The sequence below is a fragment of the Rhododendron vialii genome, chromosome 1a (genome assembly GCF_030253575.1).
Source record: "Rhododendron vialii isolate Sample 1 chromosome 1a, ASM3025357v1".
NCBI classification, from domain to species: Eukaryota; Viridiplantae; Streptophyta; class Magnoliopsida; order Ericales; family Ericaceae; genus Rhododendron; species Rhododendron vialii.
The window spans coordinates 41685431-41703813 of record NC_080557.1 but is presented as its reverse complement, the minus strand read 5'-3'; the positions used below and the strand labels follow the sequence as shown (position 1 = coordinate 41703813).

Here is an 18383-nt window from a genome sequence, read left to right as displayed (position 1 = left end):
TGCACAGCTTGACTCCATGTTCGATAACCATTAGCGTTGTTTTCATTCTATGCACGGGAAGACATACATCTACTGTTATGAATTAAAAATTTGGAGTGTAAATTTGGGTTCTCAGAAGTATGGGGAGAGCATTGTATGCAATACGGACGGATCCTTAACAGCCAACGTGAATCTATCAACTGATGGGGTATGTGTGCTTTATGTTGTTTGGCACAGCAAAGTCATAACCATCTGTTCTTTGGTATAACCCTTTGTACTATCAGATTTTGGGAACAAAGAGGTATAATAAGGACTTCAGGGATTTGGTTTTCAAGCTTATTTTGGCTGCTGTCATTTTTGATGTATGGTGTGAGAGGAATAGAAGAATTTTTCAGAAGAAAAAGCCTTGATTCCTTGGAGCTTCCTGCTAAACTTGCAAATGATTTTTGTGCCTGTATCAGCTCTTGCCTCTTGGAGACATGTTAATGAGGATGGAGAAAATCTTTTTCACGGCGCAGATGTTTACGGCGCTAATCGCAGCAGTCCAAAAGTGTTTTGGACGATCCAGATACCGGAAAAGTTTCATTAAAATCCGGACTGTCCATAACACTTTTGGACAATCGCGATTGAAGGTTGCTGTAAAGAAGCTGTTCATGGCTGAGCCGTGAATAATTCTCATTAAGAGAAGACACATAAATAGGCTTTTATGTCTTAGCTGGAACATCCCTGGCATTGTATTTCTTGCAGCTAGCTGGGTTTTTTTACTGCTAATTGGTCATGTTTGCAGACCTGCTTGGTGAAAACATGACCAAATGAACCAGTTAATCGAAAGAATAGTTATCATAGTAGCAAATTAACTCATTAAATCATAACAGGTCTTATTTATATACCAAGGTTTGAGTATCTGCTTTTCTCAACAAAAATAAAAATAAAAAAGTGTACCTGGGATTATGCTCGCAACTTGCATTTTATTTAAAACAAACCCTGTAACTCAGAAGCCAAAGTTGTAAAATCAGGTTTCGTTGAGTAAAACTTCACTGATTCTAGTGAACCCAAGCCCAAACATAGCGTACAAGTCTGAGTTTGGAAAACAACAAACAACAATGCAGTGCTCCGCTAAAAACTACCGATAAACTCTCTATATAGTCCCATGCATATTTGCTTCATATAATCAGACAATAAGAAAGTGCTCCGCTGTTTAACAAAGGGCGTCCCCTCGGAGCTGTTAAATAGAATCAAACGGAAGTGACAAAAAAATAAACCCTTTCCTTTGTGAACTCCTCGTCATCGTAACTTCCACCATAAAGAAAAACTCATCATAGTTAGTCAGTTCCAAACTAATTTCCCTGAATTTGAAGGCTGGTCTCCAAGCTCTCTCTAGTTTTCACTTTTTTGTATCCCGGACCAAGAAACTGGAATCAGCTGCCTCCCACATTGGGAGTTTAGATTGTTGTGTGCGTGTACAAGGATCCTCCACCACTTACCTAGTCAGCAATTGCCAAGTATCCCCGCCAGCCTCCGGTAATCAAATCGAAATGGTTTCGTCTTGCCCCCTTACAAAAGGGTGCAACAGGCAACCAAGTGTTGTTTTTACCTCTTGGAAGGACTGCAAAACCGTTTCACTGCATGGCATACTCTTCTCATCTTTCCTTTTTAGGATAAGAAATGTAATGGAATTACTGGGGAAGGGGGATGCCCTGGACAGCTAAACCCTTTCACTGCATTACATACTCTCTCATCTTTCCTTTTTAGGATAAGAATGTTATGGAATTACTGGGGAAGGGGGATGCCCGGGACAGGAACGCTAAGTTGTTTGCTAGTCCTGTGGCCTCACCAGTTGGTCATCGCATTCGAGTAGAAATACCTTCCCAACGAGGAATAAACGAAGATAAGCTGTAATACCGCGTAAATCTTGCCGACAATGGCCCCAATAGACAATAAAGTACTAGAAAAATATTACTGATGAGTAGATAACACTGAGAGCATGCATCAAACGGAGCTAGTTATGGGTGATAATTGATGGATTTAGTTTGGCAGCATCATAAACATGCATAAGAGTTTTTTGTTAGAAGAGCCGTACGCATCCCTAGTATATATACAATTCCAAGCCCTTATGGTACGTAATCCAGTTCGAAGACTTTATCGATCCAACTACAGTGCAACCACCGTGGAGAAGGAGCTCGCTGCGAGTCTAGTATAGTAGGTAATATTAACCCCAACCGCCACCAGTGAATTCCACTCGACCCTCTCTGCCTTACCCTCCTCCACCCTCCCAAGCGCCTCACCCAACAACAATTAATAAAAAAAACACATATCCCTAACTCCCACCAAATCCTTCTGTAACATCTCCTGACCTGGAAAGCTATTCACCAATGCTATCCCTTCACATCTTAACCACCAAGAAGTCCACAATCACTTTTCTCTACTTCCCTGATCAAATCTGTTGGAGATTTGAGTTCATGAGATAGTGCCCTCTAAGTTTTTGACCGAACTCCTTGACTCTAACATGTGTTCCTACACAACACCAAACTAGGTAGTGGGAGGATACTAAATTGGAAGTGATGCTAATTGTAGTAACAAGATAATGTGTAGGCATATGGCTATCCACAATGAAGGATCCTACGGAGCTGAGGTCAACATTGACAACAGAGAGTGGGCCTTGGTCTCTAGGCGAAGATACAATGCAAAGGTAGGTCAAACTAATTTTGGATTGAAATACCAGTTACCGGCGTGCTTTAGCTACACGGTCTGACTTCTGCGCCTTCGCTTGATGGATTGTAGACTTCTTACGACTAGTTGCTACAAGCACTAAACGTAGTTACTCTTAGTTGGTTTCCGAACTAAACGCACTGACCCTATCTATTCTATTATGTCCTTCTCTGTTGGATTCTCAAATCTGATTTGAAATTGCGTATATATAATAGTGACAACCTCCAAGCGCCTAGGCCGCCATTAGAACACTGGTTCTTCCAATAGAGGAATAAAAGATCAGATAGTGTAAGTTGAACTGTCAGAACTCAGAATAGAAGTCACTGGCTGCAGAGTAGAAGACACTAGGTGAAAAGATCCATTCATATGAACAGACCATGTCTACTACCAGTCTACCATGAAATCAAGTATTAACTCAGACAACTACATTGCATTGTGTATGCCAACATTACCAAGTAAATTGCACGATCAAAAGTGTCAAACTCAATCGCTAGATCGTGGTTAAATCTAATACAAAACAGAATAGAAGTGGAAAAGAAGAGAGATTCGCTGTTATTCGGACTAATATCAAGTATTTATATCAATGAATGACCACTGATATTTCCCACATTTTTTTTTCATTTTAACCGCAAAGTTTAATCCAACTTTGAAGGAAAAAAATTTACTCCAAAAAAATAACTTACTTTCAACTGCTCTTTCAGATATAACATATGCCGATTCACCAGACTCGCCATTCAGAGTCATAGGAGTAAACTCTGCAACAACGAAATAGCCAACAGCTCCCAATGGTATGCGGAAATCCTAAACAAAGCATCTTGATTGGGATTATGCATAACAATACAGAGCAAGAATACAAATGACTATATATACCACATCCCACCTTTGCAATCTTTGAAGTGCCGAATGCGTCAAGACCATTCTCACCCTCTAATGTTGAATAAGTCGATTTAAACCATTGAACTCTGCTAGATGATTCAGTTCCTCCGGTGACAGTAACCTTATTTCCCTCCCTTATGTCACCGATTATCTTCAAATTTGTTACTTTTGGGGGAGCTGTAATTGGGTTACGAGAAAAACATACTATCAGAGTCACTTCCCTTAAGTGACGATTGCAACAGAAGTGGAGCTTAAACACACAAGCACCTCATCTCCAATTAAATTGTAAATAAAACTGAACAGATCATAAAAAGTAAGAGAGAGAAAAGAACACATATGCAAAGGAAATGGAGCTTTCCATTCATCGATACAGCTATGTTCCGCAAGAGTGTGATCCACATTATTTGTGTAGGCAAATTTTGGTGCAATGTTCCGCAAGAGTGTGGTCCACATTATTTGTGTAGGCAAATTTTGGTGCAGATGATTCAATTTATACTGTGAAAAGCTTGTGGCATTAATTGAAGCATTCCAAATGAAAACTGGAGCCTCAAAGAAAAAAGAGTGTAGCTCTAAAAAACTCCAATGAGAGATGTGAAAAAGATTTTGATGAAGCTTTAGTCGAGGCAGGAAAGGCGTTACTGACTAAGAAAGTAGAAGAGGAGAAACCTAAAGCCTCTAGAAGTAAAGATGGGTCCACGGAGGGACTGATATTGGTCATGTAGCCGAAATGGCAGTTTCAGACAAGCATGTGAATATTGAACACCTGATCTACACTTTTGTGTCTTTGAAAGTAATACTTGATAAGTAACAAAATGGGGGCATACCTAGCAACCCCTTTTCCTGGAGCTCCACCACACCATGCAACTTCAGCGTATCCCCTAATAGTGTTTCCCTCCATTAGTTCCCCACGCACATCAATCTTCAAAACCTTCAGCCATCCAGTTCGTTTGCGATAAAACAACATAAGAATTATTTGCAGGGAATGTTTTGGAGGAAAGTTAAATATTAACCAATCATCTCGAAGAACAGAAAAGAACATACCAGGTGAAACTCGTGAAGAATAGCAAATATTGTAGGATACACGGTCCCAGCAAGGACTGGTGTGCACTCCACTTTCAGAATTATGCCAATGTCCTCGTGCTTAGGCAAGTACACCTGGCAATCAGAGAATTATCAGCATTACCTCGCACATATAGAAAATTCATCAGCAATACAAAGAAATTACTATGGTACTCCTTCCATCCCTTATTTATCACTCCTCTATTTAATTTTCTGTTGTCCCAGGATATTAGTCCTCTTTGACAAGTTAAAAAGAAAAAAACAGGCGGTGCACTTCCAAAACTACCCTCATAAATTATCTATTTCTAAAGTGGGGACTTGCGGGACAATGATTGAAATCAGATCAACTTGTTAGGGAGATGTGCATTAAATGCATGTCCCCTTAGAATGTAGGAAGTCCCAAAATATATTAACAACAAGAAGAGACAAGTGAGTAACGATTAACATAGCTAGAAAGTAGAAACCATTACCTCTCCTGTGGCCTCTGGGATGGCAATAAAATTTGAAGGAGTTCTTTCTCCTACAAACCATTGGTACTTCAAGACCACATCCGAATTGCTGCTCCCAGTTTTTTCTGTGACAAAGTTGAAGTGACAGCAACAAGCATCTTTTTCAAATGGTTTATCAATAGAAACTTCCTTGAGAAGGTAGCCGGGAGAAAATTGGGGTCCTTCCATTGTTCCAACAGCAACCGAAAAGTTGAATCTGTTCAAGAACCATATGGAACTAGTAAACCTTGAAATGTCATGATTCTCATGCAATTTCCACTCTAAGTTGTAATAACTTGCATAAAGCAGTCCGAAACAAAAACTGTCCCGAAGACCCACTGAAAATGATAACCTTCAAATAAAGACGATACAGCATTGAAAATGATGACCTTTAAATGAAAAGGATGCATCACCATCACCAGCCAATCCAGCAAACAAGGCTACACGGCGCGCCTAAAAATCAGGGGGTACAGTTGAAAAAATTGAGGTTAAATATGGCAACCCAAAACTGGTCCTTTTATTACTAGGTTAGGTGATAGCCTACATGCTACGCATGAAGAACATGCTCGTTGGTTTGGAAGGGTATGATTTTGTATGGGTACATATGCATGTAATCCAACACCGGATAATAATTCAAAATACTTTTACGAAGTCCAGACTCCAACTGCCAATGTCCTTTTCTCCGTCTACAAAAGAACTGAAAAGAGTATGCACAAACTTCCTTATCTATTAAGAGGAAAAAGATAACTCGTTTCCCTGGAATGTTTTTCACTCTTCTCTAGATGGTTATTTTTTTACCAAACTCTTTTCTAGAAGGTCAAAAGGACAAATTTATAGTACCCGAAAAATCTTTGACCGTGAGAATCAAGTGGACATTACGTAGATAGTAACAATATAAATTTAGTAGGGATATCTGGTCAAGTCCTGCAACTCTATGCTTTCTTTCATAATTGCCTCCATCAAGAACGTCTTCCTTTCCAAATCAATTAGTTCCGCCTGAACCTGCACAAGTTTTAGATAGGTCAGTTTGTATAGACTATCTTCAGGAGGAGAAACTGTGGGGGAAATATTAACAAAGGAAGGAAGCAACGAATGACATGTATTTTTCTAAGGCACAGAAAAACTGATTACAAGCATTTAGCTTTGATTGACACTTCTGTTCCTCCATATTGGTTTGAGAAACTAATTCCGCAATCTGATTCTCAAGAGCTCTTCTGCGCTTTTTGCATCACATATTTCTTTGCATGCTTTGGAATAAAGTAAGATTATTCCATTAGAAACAAAATCAAAAACTCAAGTGATGTATTCCATGCCATATAACGACAGTTGCACTATAAATTTGGGAGAGAGAAGAAAAAGAAGACAAAACAGTCCTACAGTTAAAGGGGGCGATTGAATGCTTCGAACCAGTTTAGGGGCCGTTTCTTTATTTCGGTTCCCACTTCTCAACCTACGTGTTGCTTGGAGGCTGAGGAAGGATATTTTACACTACAACAAAGCATTGTTCTATTAGTGCAAGAAATGTAAAAGGGTAGTTCTCGAAAACAAACAAAATAAAAGGGCAGTTTAGGAATTAAAAAGTAGACAAACATGTTAGACTTTTATAAGAAGTATAGAAGTATAGATAGATATAGATAGATAGTCAATGAGTTATTGGTGCAAAGAATTAAATGACTTGGAAACCCTTTTGTGAGGAGAATGTAGCCAACAACCTCGGAGGATAATGCAAGCCATCCATCCCATCACAGCACAAATACCTAACCTAGCAAGGGAACAATTAAAGGAAATTCGAAACAAGATCCAAAGACTTTATGAATATACACACATTTATGGACCTTTCAGTTATACACCTGGCGATTAGGGAGAGAGAGGGAAATCGATGTGCAAGTCTTCTAATGATGTGATCACATTCTTACCTAGATCAACTCAAACAATACAATCCCACCAAAAGAGGAACAAAGTCCACAACAAATAAGCACCCCCAAAAGATATAAGGGATTAAGAATATAACCAAGCTCAAACGGATGAGATCCATGGCAACCTGCTTTGGTTTGGCAAAATCGACAATGGTAGTCAATGCTTGCTTGAGATCACATCACGGGCACCCCATCCAGCTCTTCATCCCACCACAAATGTTATTTAAGTGTCGCAATTATAATGCCATCTTATAAGGCCCATACTGTACAGTGAAGGAAAAGAACGGATTTTGTTGATTCCGTCTACTCTGTAAGCGGCACAAGGCAGGATGGATGAGAAAAGCGGCGAGAAGAAGACGAACAGACGGAGGAAGGGAGACCTCTTTCTATTGCCTTCCCTTTCTAATTCGTCACTGGTTAGTCAGCGGGACAGCGAGCCCAAGATCTGATTCGTCAATCGACCGTTTCCTAAACGCTTCCACTTATGAGCTCACCAATGAGAAAATCCAGTTGTGGATTCCAGTGAGTAAGCAAGCAAGTCCTCTCCGACCCAACCCCGGAACTTAGAACGGCTGGCCTGTTTTGGACGGTAGAACATGGGGAGGGGGAGTCGTGCCCATTCTCTCTCCGGGCACGCCACCAGCATCTCTGGAACCCTTCATTTTTAGGAGACCTAATGCTAGATCCGATCCTAGCTCTATCGGCCTAGATCTTTCATCACTCTGGTCTATACGGAATTTAGTTTCTATGGTACCATTGAATTAGCCAAAAACGGGAGTTGTTAGCCTTTCTTTGATGGGTTATGAGCAGGCATTTTACCAGAGGCTTTGTGAGACTTCATGCTACATGCAAAGAATGTGCCTAGTCGATTCTGGACAGAGTGGCAGCTTATGTGATCAATAGGCTACCCCAGGCAAAGCTCGGCTTTGTCTCACCCTATGAGAAGTTGTGGACCAGACCACCCACGGTGAGTCATTTTTGAGTCTTCGGAAGTGTATGCTATGTGTTTGTGCCAGATCACTTGCGTAGCAAGTTTGATAGGAAGGCAATTCGTTGCATCTTTGTGGGCTACAGTAGTGAGAGAAAAGGGTGGAAATGTTGTGACCCTTCTAGAGCTTCCCGTAAGGAACCCTACACCTAGAGGACCTAGTAAGGCTACTCTGTTAAAGCGCTTAGTCACTCCCTAGCTTGTGGCAAGGTACTCGGCTTCCCTAGCATAATGATGGGACTCGGCTTGGACGTATGAGAATACCTAGCTTGTGGAGTGGAATGGTACATTTTGTATATTAATCTTAGAACTCACTTCTCTAGCATTGACTGGCTAAGCATGGACTCTCCAACAAAACGTTTTCAAAAGCAAGGAACCATATACCTAGTTAGGGTACTCCGCGCTTAGTCACTCCCTAGCTTGTGTCATGGGAAGGAACTGGCATGGAAAGCAATAGACCAAAGAAATGAACAGATGAAAGGAGTTGTTCTACACTTCTACCTCGCCTGGAAAGGAGTTGTTTGTTCTACTTCAGACGCTGGTGCCTATTAGTTGAGTTTCAGGCACTGGACTTCCGTGCATACCCAGTCTCTTCTTCATTCATGAGTTGTAACTATCTTTTGTTTGCCTGGTTCAGAAATTGAGAAAATATTAACTGAATACATGAAAGTTTTGGGGGCATTATAAAAGACAGATCCATGACTCTTGTCCAAAATAGGAGAAATCAGTTCCCTCGAAGGGAAACAAAGTAGGAGCTCGAAAAAGCTTGCATATTAAAAACGCACACTCAAAGATAGCGTAAACCAAGTTACCCAACATAAACCAAGCTAGACAACAAAATATTTAAAAACCAATTCAATCTCTTGAAGAATTCATTAGTGCACCAATATATATGGGTTTTGAGTAGGCTTTGTAAACAATAAAGAAGAAAGTAACCGCAGCCCGGACCACCTATTATCAAGGAATACAACATTAGTAAATGCCTCTCGTGTGAAACAGGAAATCGGAGACTCGCCCAAGCGGTCTTATTCAAACCCCTTAGCTTCAAAGTCTTTGATCTTTTCATTTATATCAACAGAAACACAACCACTTTGAGCATGTACTTTCAGGGTGAGAGTAAGGCTAACAGAGGTAGAATGAAAGGCAGTACCATAGCATCCTCACATGAACAAAGAAAAAATAGCTAGAGTTTTTTGCTATCACCTGTAATAGCCACATATTCTTTGAAGGTGGCGGTCAAGGTAGAAAAAAATAAGAATACAGGGAATTGCTCATTGAATCACTTATTCAAACAGGTAATAGGCAATAAGTCCAAAAATTGGTAATCTGTGAAATTGATTAAGATGCTACACATACCAAAGCACATTTACATCACCACAATCTGTGAAAAAAAAAAAAACCTCTCTTTCATGTGGGAGAAACATCTTGAACAAATGACCTAAATAGATAAAGATAGCCATATACCGTACGTTTGCGAGACAAATGAACTAAACAGAATCATGCCAATAGCATAACTAATGAATCACGCCCATAGTACACTAATGAATCACGCCCATAGTACAACTAATGAACCACGCCAATGGTACAACTAAACAGAACCTGATATGTACTGAAAGTAAACAAAGAATAAAAGAGAATAATTGTACTGAAAGTAAACCTGATATGCATAACCTTCTTTAATCAAGCAGCTTTACCAATTTTTTGAAGAATAAACAACGGGTAACACAATGAAAAATGCGTCATCGTAGAAGAATTTGCATTTCTGGCAAAAGTACTTCCCCATGCAAACTATGTCCAGGATCTATGTCCAGTGTGTGTTCAGTTCAATCATAAATAGAGAAGGGGGTATTAGCAGGTGAGAATTAGGGAACAAATCTTATCTCATCTCAACAGGGAAAAGAAGAGCAAATGGGGAAATAGCAAATAAGAGAATAAAGACCACACCTTTGCTTCATTATGGCTATGCCTACAATAAAAAATCTCATCACAATAGGGTGCCCTGATTTTGCATTTCCTCCTGTAATGAATGCACCTAAACATCCCAACGCATCACAAAATTATCAAGGAAAATACACTAATCCGAATAAACACAAATAAGATATCGAATTCGAAGAGAAATACCCAAAATTTCCAGATTCAAGCTCCATTGGAGACTCATTTTTGGTGAATATCTCTAACCCATGAGAGGATGATTGATGCTCAAATTAAGTCCCCATTCTCTAACCCATTTGAAGAAGTATCTGTACAAAGCAATTATCTACAAGTAAACCAAAAAAAATACAAAGCTTATCTAAACCAAACATGCTTATTTCCGAAGGAAAAATAATAACCACCAAGTAGGGCATTCTTAAAAAAAACAACTAACATCAAACCACTGGTACAAATATATCTGCATAGCCTAAATACTTTTTTTTTTTTTTCCATTCGTTAAACCTAATCGTCTCTATCCTAGTGGAATTGGAGAGGGGGATGGGTGCATAGGGGAAAAATATATCTTCATAGACTAAATAAATTAATTCAACTTACTACCCATAATCAAATTTGTTAACCAAATAGCATTCTAAACTATATATTCTTTTAAAAAATTAGATCAGTCCTCGTTTAGGGTTTAGGACCCAGAATAATTGCTATTCCCCAACCCCCCTCCCAAGCCTTCCCTTTTTGTTTTCTATTTTTTTATCAAACCCCAGCCTTCCCTTAAAACCCGGACTATCCCCCGGCCCCCCCTCCCCTCTTAAAACACCTTCACTTTTTAAAATTTGTTTTTATTTAATTAATTTTATCTTATTTATTTAATTTCTACAAATACACCGGGTCAAAAATCGTATTTTTTTGATCATTTTATTTTAAATGGTCATAATGAATTTTTTGCAATAAGACCTTTCAACAAACACCCTAAAACTCATTATTTAGTTTCAAGACTCTCTTAGGGTGTTCATTGAAAGGCCTTGGAGGCAAAAATTTATTACGACCATTTAGGATAAAATGATCAGAAAAATAACATCTTTGCACTGATTCAAAAAGATTGAAAATTGAAACATTTATTTTTATAACTATATTTTTATTAGACTTGAACCTAGAATTAGACTTCAACCATAGAGCAAATATATGGGGGGGGGGGGAGAGGTCCTCATTTTCCTATAAATAGAACCCTTTGTGAAGCCATTCAATTCACACCTTGAATCTCTCCAACTTTTCTCTCTAGAAACTTTGTGTTTGCTCTTTGTTCTTGGTATTATTGAGTTTCTTCTTGAGTTCTTCAAGAAACTCAACCCAAGGCCGACACCAAACCACCACCCGACCAACCTCTCGATCCAAAAAATTTAGTAGTTTAGTCAATATTTATTTTCGAGAGAAAAAGAAAGTCTTTTCTTTTCTCTTTCGAAGCTACCGTAAGAAGTCACTTCGTTCGATAGCCACATTCATCTTCCGTAAGCTACCGTAATGGGGAGGTGTGGGGGAAGAGTTCAAGTATCATCTAGTTGATTGGGATATTGTGTGTACTCCCATTAGAAGAAGAGGGTTGGGAGTGAGAAAGCTTAAGTTATTTAATCAAGCCTTGTTGGGGAAATGGCTTTGGGGATTTGTATGCGAAAGAGAGAGATGGTGGAGGAAGGTGATTGTAGCAAAATACGGATGTGGGTCGGGAGGGTGGTCTACTCGTAATGTAAGGCAATCGTATGGGGTGGCGCTCTGGAGGGGCATCATGAACGGGTGGGATACCTTCGCAGAAAACACTCATATGGCGGTTAGCGACTATACAAGGGTGACATTTTGGAATCATGTGTGGTGTGGGGATATGAGCTTGCAGGTTGCTTTCCCTAGTATTTATCTTCTGGCATGTGATAGAGATGCAATCGTCGCAGATTATCTTTCCCTTGAAGACGGGGTTATAGTTTGGGGCATCCGTTTGAGAAGGCAAGTTCAAGAAGGGGAGGAAGAGGCCTTGATGGCTCTTTTTGCTAAAGTGTATGGCATGCAAGGAATAGGACGAGGGGGGGATGAGATACGTTGGAATCTGCCTAAATCAGGATGCTTTCAAGTGAATTCTTATTATCAAGCTTTAGGAGGATTTGGGAATGCTTCCTGCCCTTGGCAAGCGATTTGGAAGACAGTGGCGCCATTGAAGGTGTGTTTTTTTGCTTGGTGCGCGGCTCAAGGCAAGATTCTTACTATTGATAATTTGATTCGTAGGAGGAGAATCATTGTTAATAGGTGTTGCATGTGTAAAAGGGATGCAGAGACAGTAGATCATCTCCTCATCCATTGCCCGATAGCATGGGAACTTTGGTCTGTGGTGTTTTCTTGGTTTGGGTTAAAATGCGCCATGTCGAGGAATATTATGGAACTCCTTATTGCTTGGAACGGGGCTAGAGTGGGCAAGAGAAGGAAGCGTGTTTGGGCCATGATCCCTCTTTGTGTGATATGGACTATATGGCGTGAAAGAAATTTGAGATGCTTTGAAGGGGTCGAAAAGCCTTTATTTAGAATCAAAAGTTTTGTGCTTAGCAGTTTGTATAGTTGGGACAAGGGAGAATGTAACCCCTCTATTGATCAATTTTTAGATTGGTTCGAGCTTTTTTGTTGAATAGTGGTGGTGTATAGGGCTTTTTGTGCAGGTGGCTCTCTTTTTGTATACGGCGGCATTCCCTTAATGCCTTCTTTTAAATACAATTGCTTACTTATCAAAAAAAAGAAGAAGAAAGAATTCATATCAAGCATAATAAGAAATTAAGTTCGCAATAAGAGAGTATGTAATGCCTGTATTGCAATAAAAACACATGCATCTGCAATTTTTAAGAGGAGTTGAGTTTCTAGTTTTGAAACAAAAGTGATAGTCTAGATTTTTGAACGCTCACTCATCGAAAGCCTAACAATTAGAGACAGGACTAACATAGTTATTTATGTTCTCAACCGTCCCCCTCCGTCTGGTCCTCCATAGAAGGTCCAACCACGTTCTAAGTATTTCAAGTATCACGCAGGTTATGAGGTTTGAAAATAAATTTCACTGCAATATAGATTAGATTGTTGACTACTGTTGGAGTTTGTCGGTTAATTATCGCCTCCAAAACTAATATATGAGTCTGGGCAGCCTGTCTCTCATTACCAATTGGTTTTAAGATTGATAAAAAGTTTTCACATAGTATCACAGCTAGGTTTTCGAAGAATTAGTTCCCCTTATTTATGCTATAATTGCCATTGTTAGTTGTGATCTATGTGTTATTGATCGTTTATTTACCTCTCCACATGCAAGTCGGGGGTCACACATGCGGGGAGTGTTGGAACTTGTCGGTTCGTTATCTCCTCCAAAACTAGTACATGAGCCTTGGCGGCCTCTCCACTCATTACCAATTGGTTTTGAGATGGGTATAATTGTATAAAGTTTCCACAACTATCATCTAAAATCTTAAGTTGCTCCATAGAGGAGCAACTTTAGCAATTATATTTCCAAACATGTTAGAGAATTACACATAGATTGGGGCTAGAGGTACTATGACACAATCTATATGTTGGATCTCTCCCTCTAAGGTTTAAGGCTTTGGTGTAAATTTTGTTGATGGTATTATAGCCATACATGTTCCACCCTTTAAAAATTAGCCCACTACTCACAATGATGAACCAAATCAAATAGGTCACATGAGGATAGGCCCTGAAAAAAGAAATAGGCTACATGTGGTAGACTAACAGGCAAATAAAAAGGCACATAGAGAATGATTGCTGGATGTCTCAAAGTCTCAACCTTGTAAGTAAAGTTTTTTGGTTTGATAAAAAGTTTCATCAATTAAACATATAAAGAAGCCCCAATTCACATTTTAAGGATGATTGATGCTAATTTAAATAACTTTTTTGGTGCAATTACAAAAGTTTCAAATTGCATGCGGAAATATCATGAAAATCAAACAAGTATACGGGGATCTCAGAGGTCTAAGCTCCTATTCACATTTTGGTGGTGTTATGCGCATGATGATCCTTTTTTGGATGATACCCAACTTTTGGTACTAAACAATTTAATTGTCCAAAAAGAAAAAAAGGTACTTTCATGCGTGAGATGGCTATGGATCGGTGATAGAAATTGCGGCACATATATATAGAAAGTACATGAAAAATAGGGCACCACTAAACCTGACTCACCCATCTTAGAAAATGCCACTTATGTCCCACTCTAGTGTTGTGGTTCCTTTTTCGAATTCATGACCACAAAATTCTCCATACTTTTCTCCCTCTGCATTTCAAGAAAGAAATTCGAATAAGGCGCAGAGGTAAGTAACTTTATCTATGGCAAGCAGAAGAAAAGGATACTTACCCACAAGATAGAGAGAAGGGGAGAGAGGCATAGATGATGATGATGATGATGATGCAACAATGAGGAAAACCACAACAACGAAATGGCGAAGTTCATAAGTTCAACAGTATAAATCCAAAACACAAGGAAAGGATGAAATAACTAACAAATCTATAGAATAGATTTAAGAAGCATTCATCGATTGGATTAGGACTTACATCAGAATTCTAAAGAAGTGCCAACAATGGAAATGGCAACAAGAAGAACAGCGGCTACGGGAGGTGAAGGAAACCCTATACAATGAAATCCTATGCAATGAACCCCCAAGATGCTTATATAAGGGCTGAAGAAAGGGTATTTTTGGAAATAAATACAAATGTTGGCATAACTCAGCAATAGTAATAGATAAGTAGGCGAAACGTACCCCTTAGGCCCAAAACAACATATAAATCCTCATCATTTCTAATCCCTAATCTGCCAACGGTTACTACCTAAATAAAAACTAGTCCAAATCATCCTCATTTAGCAGGTTGCAAATTAGGTGTTTCCATAGAGAGCTGAGATAAAGCTTTTTCGCTTTTAAAACCAAGTGCACACTATAACACACACCATGTGCACAGTAAACAACTTTCATTTCCTTTCCATCCAAGCAAGCAAAATGCTTATGATTCTAGAGAAGCCGACACGAAACATAAGGGGAAATCTGATAATCCAAGCTTTACGTCGAAACATTCATTTCTCTTAACATGTATGTTTTATTCCCTAAACAAAACATGTACTTTTATGAGCAAATTTTGATTAGAAAAACAGACTAAAGATGAAAAACCCCGCAAATTAAGTGGTCACCATTGTAAGCTATACATCAAGTGGCATGTATAACTCACCTTTAACTGCACAAAAGAGTCAATTGGGAAATGGGCACTCCTCTAATACCAAAAATAGAAATAAATAAAAAAGGCACTCCTCTCTTAACATCATGTGACATGATAATTCAGCGCGAACAATTTACAAAAAGTAAATGATCTAAAGAAAAATCAAACACACAAGTGTCTATGGAAGCTCAGCATGACTATGCCACAAAATAACTTAATTTGATTTCCAAAATACAAGGAGTACCATAGTAACACAAGCTAAAAACCAATCCTTACATCTGTACACTCAAATCCAACAACTAAAACAAGTATTTGTTTTTCCCCAAATAAAGATTCATATATCGAGCCAAACATCACACTGGAGCATGCCCAAGGCCAAGGAACTCAAGAGAGCTTAGGCAAAGCAATAATACAAGCTATACAGCTAAGCTAACCACAAGAAAAAAAACATCACATCAAATAAGCCACCACACTACAAAGCATACAAATTACAAACATAAACCAATGCAACTAGAATAAGCAGCACAACACGCAGCTAGAAACTAAAGAGTCAATAAGGAGACCGACCATGAGGGAAGAAGGCTAGCCCTCATTTTGAGATTTAAGGATCTTGGTTGAGATATTTCGGGCAAGCACAATTTCCTAAAAGATATATGACTTTGATATCAGACTCAATTTGTTCAAGACTTCAGCCGGATATAGCACCTTAAAAGTCCCAGAAGCTCTCTCAATCCACAAATGGTAGACAATAGCACCCAAGGAAAGCCTATAAACGTTCCAAGCAAAGGATTCCAAATCTGATTTGTACCATTATATTCCTCCAAGCCAAACCAAACCAAACCGAGCCTTAATCCTATTGGGGTTGGCTACATAAATTCGCTTTTTCCATTCAGCTCTGTTGGCAGTGTATTCCATAATATTAAAAACACGTATATTCATAATAAGATTCATGTCATGAAGATCTAACAGGATTTTTTAATGTGCTATCTGTAAGCGACCTAACGCACAATCGTCCTCCTTTATCCGGGCTTGGGACCGGCTGTCCAAGAAAAAACTCTAACCCGAAACAGGCGGAGCTATATTCGTCCAAACCCATGAAGAATAATATTCGGATGATAGGAGGGGCCCTATTCTCCGACTCATTAAATTGATTGCATAGACTACAGGAATAGTTTGATTCTCAAAAACAAGTTTTGGGTTTAATAAATTTAGTGAAACTGAATCTTCACCATCTTAATTCAATCATTGTAGATCACTACCGAGGAAACAAAGCCACTACATGAAACATACTATGCTTACCTTCCCCAAGGGACTTCGTCGGGGAAAGAAAAAAACACCGCAGGAGTTTCAACGCACCGCCACCTGCCGCCCCCAGCACCGCCATCTTCTTGCCGTCGCGCCGGAGGCGGTCTGTTCTTCCGTCGCCGTCGTTACCTGCCGCGCTCACCGTTGGTTCAATTGCCTTGCGTTTCAGTTGCCTATATATTCCTTTTCCCGTAACCACATCTATCAATCGCAGGTTCAGCCCCTCGTTAGTTCTTTTTTACAGTTCGACCCCTGATCAGCTACTACATGGTTTGTTTGCTTTTTTGATTCGCAGCTAGTTAGTTCTTTTTTACAGTTCGACCCCTGATCAGCTACTACATGGTTTGTTTGTTTTTTTGATTCGCAGCTACTACATGTTTGGCTGGGATTTTTGGTTTACTTCAAAAATATGATTTTGTACGAGCGTGCCAGAAAAGACTTGTAATTATCCTTTTCAGATTTAATTTATACAAGCCAAACTTAATCAGGCGATTGTGGTGTCGATTCAATTACCTCAACGAATAGGATTTTTCTTTCTAGAAGTATTAAAACGGCACAACGATTCACTGGAAATTCGACAAATCAAATAATAAACAAGATACCTTGATCAATTCAAAACAACTTGCTTTCCAATTGATTCTCCAACTTCACAAACGAACATAACATATTACAATGTGATTACTACTACTCTTAACTACTTCAAACTAAGTCTAAGTTCCTAAATTACTGCCTAATGGACAAACCAAGTATAGCATAGTTGTTTGTTTGATGATTTGTCTGGGGCTTTTTCCTTCTTTCATTTCTTATATTTATAGGCACTCTCTTAAGTCTTCTTCACGGCTTTCGTTTTTCCGCCTAGCTGCTTTCAAAGTCCCCTCAACTTTGAATTCAAATTTTCCCTCAATGATTTATGCTTACAATTATCCGTGGTGATTCAATTAATTCATCACCCCACTTTCCCTTAACTGCATCGTGTTTGGAAATGGGCAGTTATATGCTTGGATCTCAACTCCTTTAACTATGTCAACTTGGTGTAACTGCCTCCTGTTTGAATAATATGATTCGCGCATTTGAGCTTCGAATTGCTCAATCCTCTGAGCTACCATTTGAGTGACATCTGACAACAATTGTCATTACCTATAAAACGACACTAAGTTAATCAAAACGTCATTGTTCTTTAAATTGTGTGATTCCATGTATTTCAGTCTATGCGTATTCCGTCTTGTCCAACATGAATGGCCACTTGTCATTCTCTGATTGAGCCAATAAATTCTCATGCAAACACTACATCAGGAGGTCAGTCCTTTTGTTATTGTCTCCAAGCTAGCCATGAGTTCTACCTATAGCTGATAAATGAACCAAATTGTTCGTGTCCGAGCTCATGTTTGCTCGTAAAAGATTGTTTGATAGCGGTTTGTTATATAAATTTATCAAGTTGGAACATTTTTTGAAACTTGTTAAATTTTCAAATCAAACTCGAACAAGTTATTGCTCGGCTCGTTTGACTTATAATGTTTTAAAATTTATGAGTACTCGAGATCGTCTCGTGATAACTAAATCAAAGCTGGTTTGAAATCAGAGGTGGTCCAAACCAAGGCCTCTTCCTTATCTCTTCTCCGAAAAAGTTTGATTTCAATTTGGGTCATTGATTGCCGAGATGAACTGTAACAACCCAAAACCTCAAGTACCACAATGAAACACAATCACCCTCAAGTCAAATATAAATCCTTAAGACAGAACCCAATACCAAAATATGGTGATTAAAACCCTAATAATTATGTTGAGTAAAACCCCCAACAAAAATACCAACACCTTAACCCCGTATAATTCCCTTGAAACTTCCTCTCAACCCTCGATCCCTTTGCTCCACAATAAACCAATTCGGAAAAGAGTTTTCAAAATTCTCCC

General features: G+C 39.0%; 1 protein-coding gene and 1 long non-coding RNA gene across 12 annotated transcripts; one reads left to right on the top strand and one right to left on the bottom strand.

Annotated features, from left to right (window-relative positions):
- Positions 1-906: 906 nt before the first annotated feature.
- LOC131317166 (187-kDa microtubule-associated protein AIR9-like) lies at positions 907-16659 on the bottom strand. 11 transcript variants are annotated; one of them, XR_009197340.1, is made up of 13 exons: positions 16470-16653; positions 14148-14238; positions 10137-10272; positions 9673-10047; positions 8517-8643; positions 6489-6599; positions 5952-6113; positions 5094-5328; positions 4606-4719; positions 4389-4492; positions 3569-3741; positions 3372-3489; positions 936-1843 (listed from the first exon to the last, which is right to left on the bottom strand). XR_009197340.1 is itself a non-coding variant. In XM_058346752.1 (9 exons), the coding sequence occupies exons 4-7, from the start codon at positions 5298-5300 to the stop codon at positions 3705-3707; spliced, it is 462 nt and encodes a 153-aa protein (XP_058202735.1). In that variant the 5' UTR covers positions 5301-5328; positions 5952-6113; positions 6489-6599; positions 6787-7107; the 3' UTR covers positions 908-1843; positions 3372-3489; positions 3569-3704. The 11 variants fall into 11 exon arrangements, 4 of the variants coding, with proteins under 4 accessions (XP_058202724.1, XP_058202735.1, XP_058202729.1 ...); XR_009197339.1 differs by lacking the exon at positions 6489-6599; XR_009197336.1 differs by lacking the exon at positions 6489-6599 and having other exon boundaries at positions 5094-6113; positions 16470-16659.
- On the top strand, positions 5092-8643 carry LOC131317214 (uncharacterized). Its single transcript, XR_009197345.1, has 3 exons — positions 5092-5190; positions 7115-7319; positions 8573-8643. It is a non-coding gene; the product is annotated as an uncharacterized LOC131317214 (long non-coding RNA).
- Positions 16660-18383: the final 1724 nt, after the last annotated feature.